This window comes from Galeopterus variegatus, unplaced genomic scaffold (assembly GCF_000696425.1).
Source record: "Galeopterus variegatus unplaced genomic scaffold, G_variegatus-3.0.2 Scaffold1935, whole genome shotgun sequence".
Lineage (NCBI taxonomy): Eukaryota > Metazoa > Chordata > Mammalia > Dermoptera > Cynocephalidae > Galeopterus > Galeopterus variegatus.
This window is the reverse complement of record NW_007728046.1, coordinates 49,778-51,077: the sequence shown is the minus strand read 5'-3', so window position 1 is coordinate 51,077 and position 1,300 is coordinate 49,778. Positions and strand designations below refer to the sequence as shown.

The 1,300-nt window shown below is 52.9% G+C and overlaps 1 protein-coding gene across 1 annotated transcript in view; it reads right to left on the bottom strand.

Annotated features, from left to right (window-relative positions):
• Positions 1-6: 6 nt before the first annotated feature.
• The window catches only part of MYO10 (myosin X), a 37,998-nt gene continuing 36,704 nt past the window's right edge, over positions 7-1,300 (bottom strand). The window contains exon 22 of the mRNA XM_008579644.1: positions 7-108. Coding sequence (XP_008577866.1) covers positions 7-108 — 102 coding nt within the window. The remainder of the gene's footprint in view (positions 109-1,300) is intronic.

Genomic DNA, 1,300 nt, shown 5'->3' with positions numbered 1-1,300 from the left:
CAGCCTTCACCTGGAGCTGCCCTGGCTGCTCAGGGAGCGCGTGGTGCTGTAGCGCTTCTTCACGATCATGCTGATGTACGCCTTCATGAGCTTGGCCACGTCCACCACCTGCCGGGGAAGCAGAACCCACACATGGTCACCTGTCTCAACTGGGTCACAGGGCCCAGCCTGATCACGAGACATTCTCTGTCCATCCTCCACGGCCAGCAGCTTCCCATGCTAATGCATGGCTCACATTATGTATGAAGCCAAGAGTTTAGCTGCTTTAACTTATTCCTAGTCAGGGAGAAGGGGAATCCTGGCTTTCCCAAATACAATGTGCTCCACCTGGTGGTTCTGTCACACAAAAACGATAATTTTTGCTTAATGCAAATGATCAGATTTTGCACATTAAAAAATGAACTACCAGAAGGCACTAAAGTTCGCTGGTATCACTAGGGCCTGGATTACTATCCCCACTTAAAATAAACGAGAAGCGAGGGTCCACAATTGGCAGCCTTTAAGGCCGGATCATCTAATTCAAGTAAACCCCTTACGATGCAGCCAAAGACCAAATGGAGGGCCTCAGGGCTGTGCTGGGAGGGACTGCACCAGCTCCCTAGAGGCCAGGCCCACCTCTACTCCATGCCAGCTACCATCCCTCTATGGCTGGCCTTCATCCCTGAGGAAGCCTTCTGAACTGGCTTCCATTTCCCTGATCTTTCTTCCCTTCGGATCCCACCCAGATCACTGTTTGTAAAGTCACGTCATAAAGTCATGCACAAAGACCCCATCGTAGTTCCTCCGTATCTATCTGATTTGGCCAAATCCTGCAGCATGGCACCTGGGAGCCTCCGGGCACAGCCCCCACCCCCTTTCCCTGTCGGCCTGGTCAACCCACTGCACCACACCCCGGGTCTGCTCCCTCCTCCCAGCACCAACACCGGCCGCCTCGCTTCTCTCCATTATGTCACAGGAGGCCAGCATGCGACCAGTTCCACTCGCCACCTCTGCTTGTCAGCAGCAATCTGTGGAGGCCTCAATAGGCTTCTTGATTATTACATTTTTTAAAACTCTGGTGCTGAGGGCGCACATACCTAGAGGCTTGTGCGTGTGTGATCTTATAACACAGAATCGCTCTGCCCCTCGGTCCCCTCCAGCTCCCTGGACGCCCCCAGAGCCAGGTCTCACAGCTGTGATTCTCTGCCGCAAGTATCAACTAATTTCACAAGGTTTTATGGCCAAACTGTATACTTTTTCTTTTTTTTTGGTCCTTTTTGAGACCGGCCGCACCGCGCTCAGCCAGTGAGCGCTGTGAGCG